Source organism: Gymnodraco acuticeps, unplaced genomic scaffold (assembly GCF_902827175.1).
Source record: "Gymnodraco acuticeps unplaced genomic scaffold, fGymAcu1.1, whole genome shotgun sequence".
Taxonomy (NCBI): Eukaryota; Metazoa; Chordata; class Actinopteri; order Perciformes; family Bathydraconidae; genus Gymnodraco; species Gymnodraco acuticeps.
Window position 1 is genome coordinate 3,919,401 of NW_022991064.1, and position 4,923 is coordinate 3,924,323.

Genomic DNA, 4,923 nt, shown 5'->3' on the forward strand with positions numbered 1-4,923 from the left:
AGCCTCATACAAATGTCGAACAGATGAGCAATGGGAATGTGCACCTTTTCCCAGCATCCATATAAACACAAGATATATTAAATTGACTTATTGGGAATCACTTTAGAAATTCTATAAATGGGACCCGATTGAATGAAGTCTGATATCTGGTTTCATTTTCTGCTTCAGTGGATCCACATGATAAGGATCTTGAATACTGTTCTATATTTATTGTTGCAATGGATTGGTACCAACCAGCAGCATAAGTCGTTTTAGACATTGTTGGTTTGCTTTGTGTATCCTGAAATAAATGCATATTTTGGCATTTTATCTTAAAGTAATGTACTAAATATACCACTGGATGGTGCTAAAACACAAAGCCTTCTTGGTTATACAGTCAATGGTTCAAAGCGACCAGCCAATCCAGATGAACCAGGAAGCAACACACGGACGGACGTGACGTATTTCCACTGCAGCACCAACGTGCTAACGTTAGAGGTGAGTGAAGACTTATGAAAGAAAACAATGTTATCATCGAAATATTACAGAGACACACCACAGTGACTTGTTTCTCATAATCCTAGAGGCTGCACTTTCATCATAACAGTGTCACTGCTCGTATTGAAACCTTACTGTTAATTCAGGGTAGCCGGTCTGTACTGTGTAATGACTCTTACGCCGTAACGTAAACTTTGGTAGCATAATTCATTATTAATTTATCAAAAGTCCTGACGAAATAAGTATGACACATTTCATATTTTCACATGCTGTTTTAAGTTCATTCGAGCCCTTTTCCTTGCCATTCTTTGGCTTGGTTCAGCGACGGAATGCCAAACTCCATATTAAATGTCACCAATTTAATGTTGTTTCTTATTTATAAAATAAACCATACGCCGTCCGACGTAACGACACCCATTTTCTGAATCGAAAATAAATGCTTTTCATTTCGGCAAGAAACAACATGGTAACAAATGCAACGATCATGTTTACCTTTTGAAATGTGTACCTATACATTACCCTCCTTCAAAAATGTCGTAACCCTTTTCGGAGATAAACTTTATTTTTATTTTTTTTCGCTCTGCCTTCTCATTGATTCCACCAAATAGTTTTGTAAGCTATTTGTTGTTGGTTGGAGCTAAGAAAAGGCACAAGGACAGATGGTCTGGTGTCTGCCTGAAGTCCTGAATGTGGCATAACTACACATGTATCTATAAACACAGTGCATTTGAGCCATCCCATGCTTCAAAGCAAATAATATAATTACCTTACCAGTTTTGATCATTTAAAATGTGAACGAAAACAATTTCACAGAAGTTTCTCTCTCGTATGGTTTGAAACCTGATGGAACATACAATCTACCTACTTTCATGTGTGTAACAGTCTTGTATTGAATTCAGTCACAAGTTTGCATTACATAAATGCTGTTGAATGTTCAAATAGATCTTACCTCTTACTGTAATCCACCGTTAATGTTAAAACACACTTACAACTCAATTATTTCTTCTCTCTTTGGAGCACTCGGGAGCCATCACGGAGTGCAGTCATGTGGCCTCTATACTGGGCGGCGGCAAGGACCTATGCCCCTTATATCACCTTCCCCGTGGCCTTCGTAGTGGGAGCAGTGGGCTACCACCTGGAGTGGTTTATCAGGGGGACCCCTAAACCTCTGGAGCAAAAGAGCATCCTGGAGCAGAGAGAGGAGAGGAAGCTGCAGGAACAAGAGGGTTTGGACAGCACTCAGGTGGTTAGCCTGAAAGAGAAACTAGAGTTCACACCTAGAGCTGCTCTGAACAGGAACCGTCCTCAAGAGAGCTAACCCGTGTTTGTGAGAGACTTGCGTTTACCCTTTCCAAGAAGGAAGATTGGAGGGGGAACCAGAGGGCCCATACTTCTCATTTACCTCAGCCATACACATGCTCTCCTATAACAGCTTGATGTGTACATTTCTATTTGTGGAGCTAGAGGGTAACTGAAAAACATATATTTGTTTTTTAATCAAGTCAAATATAGCTTTTATGTTCAGTATGTGATCCAGTCACCGTCTTCTTGATGTCGCGCATGCCTGACCGTGCTTTGAGCAATAACTCAACTGAGACACTATAATTCATATACTTCATGTATGAACCTTCTTGGTATCCCAGTATTCTGTTTTATTTATATTTAGTTGTGGTCCTATGACATGATTGTAAATGGGTCCCTGCTGTTAAATGACATACATGATACAAGAGTTGACAAAGATGGAATATCTTTAATGTTCCAAGCCTGTCAGAGTGTTTATCCCTTTAATACTTTCTGTATGTGTAGAAAGGACTTATTGTGAACATAAAAGCGGAGGAAGCGAAGAGAGACAGCTCTTAGTTCATGTTTTTCTCATGTAACGTTTCAATGGTATGCGACACAATAAGCCAGCAGTGTGGGGGGTCTCTCAGGAAGTTTAAGCTGCTTAGTCCTGTTGTTTGGAAAATCTACACACAATACCTTCTTTCTAAAAAGTCTGGATGGTCTGGTGTTACTGGAACAAATGATGATCAATAAAGGAAATGTGCTTGTACGCTTGCTACTATATACTCACGTTTCAGTAAATGTTCTCTCAAGAATCTTCTTAGTCACCAGTTCCAGCTAATGATGTCTTCCGATAAAGTCACATAATAAAAGTTTCTGTCACTTGTGTTTCAGCAACATTGTTTCCCATTCAGGTCCGGACAAATATCTGGTCCCGCTTGATTGCGAAACAATACCTCTGCCAAGGAGATAACGTGACATCAAAGTCAAAGGAAGGAAGTAATGGCTTTGCTTATTTAGCTACAAGGAGGACATGATTTGAGTGGTAACATGGTAGACAAAACAATGATAAATAGGGAAATGGCTAACTCATTCACCTTTTGGAATTTGACCTGTGGACAATTCTGCCTCTGGTATGATTAGAAATGATAAAAGAAAAGACCAACCCATTCCCAAAGTCTGGACTTTTCCAGCTGTTGTCTTGGCAACAAGTCCTTAATTAAGCCCAAAGTTCTGGCTTATTCACAGACAATGATTCCAGGAGACAAACATTTCTGCTTTAAAAAAAGCAACCTTTCACAGTCAAATCTTTTAACCAACTCCAGATCGTATCTTTATAAAATTGGACATTTTTAGAATTCAAAAACTTTAAGTTTGTTTACCTAATGCCTCTTTTATAACACAAAGGCACAACATTCATGATTCCAGTCTGAGATGTGTCAATGGTTAGCAACAACATAGAAAATAGCACTTATTTTCCCCATAAGGCAAACATGAAAAATGGGTCAACTACAAACACAACTTTATTCAACCCTTATATAATAAAATGCATAATTGTATGCTATAATAGCCATGGGATCATTATCGTGTTGCCAATGGGGACATTTTTGGTCTTCCGCAAGTAAAAACAAAGACTGCGAACCTCGCCCACCTCATGTTAGTAAATGTTTCCAACTCTGTACTCATGTTGACTTTATTTCAAAATAAGGGCACGCTGTTTCATGAGAAGATCACCAATTCATCCTTTTATTTACAGCCCGGTATGCTTGCTGATAATTAACAGGATCATGTTACCCTGATAACAGGTTTAGTTAATTAAAGCCACGTTTAAAGAATAGGGACTACTAAAGGTGAATCTACTTGTGTGATCTACTTTGATTAATCTTTAGTGGGACAACTATAACAGTGAGCATCGATGCAGTGACTGTCACAGTTTATGTATAGCCCATATTGGTGCATTTGATAAACATCTTATCACTAAAGTGCCAGATGTACAATAACACAAGTTATGGGGGAAAACATTCCTCCCTACAGAACAAGGCTAACATTAACTTAGTCCTGTTAAGGGCAGCTTTCTTTATCTCACAATCCATTAGTAATGTCACAGATTTCTATAACACATTGACAAAAACTGTGATTCATCTTCGACGAAACCTGATGATGGTATGCTTTTTTAAAAATGTTATAGAGCTCAAAGAATATTTTGTTGTCAACTTCAGCACTTCAGTGTCATGTACCCGACATGACCTTTGATCTCCCTGTGTCGGCAGTAGGAGGGAAAAGTTTCCACAGATTGAATCCAGAGTTCTTTATTATGAAAACACCAGTAGTGATGTGGTCGAGAACAAAGCGTTTAATAAGAATCCTCCATTGATTGAAGATGGTGAAGTAACTGGTGTGGTAAAACAGAAAGAGAACTTTATAAAGCTTTTAAAATCCGACACATAGTAACTCGCAAGCACTTAGAGAGATGTCTAACAATTATTTTAGTGTTGCTTTTACTCCAGTCCCGCGGCCTTTCCTGCGTTAAATAATGAAACCGAAAGGTCCATCTTTCCCGAGCCCAAGGAGCTCTCTTAATGGATGATAACCTTTTCATTGTGCCAGGATAATTTCTGCCGTGTTAGCCGGCCAGCTAGTGAAAGGGAAAAGACCATGAGGTTCAGATTTACATTGGCACCCGAGTGGAGAAAGCTTTGCTATCCGCAGTCATCAGCTTGTTCTCCCCTCTTAAGTTTACTATCAGACGAATGACCCGCTCCAATCCTGTGACCCTGCTTGTGCATGCTCAGAAAGGCAATTACTTCAAGCTGTTGGAAGTTTCCACATGAGAGTTAGGATGAGGAGGTGGAGGGGCAGCTAAATGATGTCAAGAGAGTTGACAAGGCGTGTGTGTACTCCTGGGAAAAATCAGAGGACATGTCGCCTGTCTAACAATGGCCCAGAACTGGACAGTACTGTGGGAACGGAGCATCGAGGCTCCTGGGAAAGGAGGAGGGGGATGTTGGAGGTGCTCCATTGTTCTTGCCGGGTAATAGGGATAATGGGTGCGGGTGATGCTGGCTGTACCTTTTTTTTGTTTTTTAAGGAGGTCCAATCCAACATCCTGAGTGGACAGGCCGGAGACGAAGTTCCCTTTGCTGCAGGAACAATAGATGCTGT

General features: G+C 40.0%; 1 protein-coding gene across 1 annotated transcript; it reads left to right on the forward strand.

The window, feature by feature from the left end:
* The first annotated feature begins 401 nt into the window (after nt 1-401).
* smim12 (small integral membrane protein 12) lies at nt 402-2,544 on the forward strand. The gene is made up of 2 exons (XM_034236664.1): nt 402-477; nt 1,495-2,544. Exon 2 carries the CDS (start codon nt 1,523-1,525, stop codon nt 1,793-1,795), a length of 273 nt encoding a protein of 90 aa, XP_034092555.1. The 5' UTR covers nt 402-477; nt 1,495-1,522; the 3' UTR covers nt 1,796-2,544.
* The last annotated feature ends 2,379 nt before the right edge of the window (nt 2,545-4,923 follow it).

What these genes read in the sequence shown, in the direction of transcription:
- smim12 (XM_034236664.1), top strand. Translation starts at nt 1,523, where the DNA reads ATGTGGCCTCTATACTGGGCGGCGGCAAGGACCTATGCCCCTTATATC.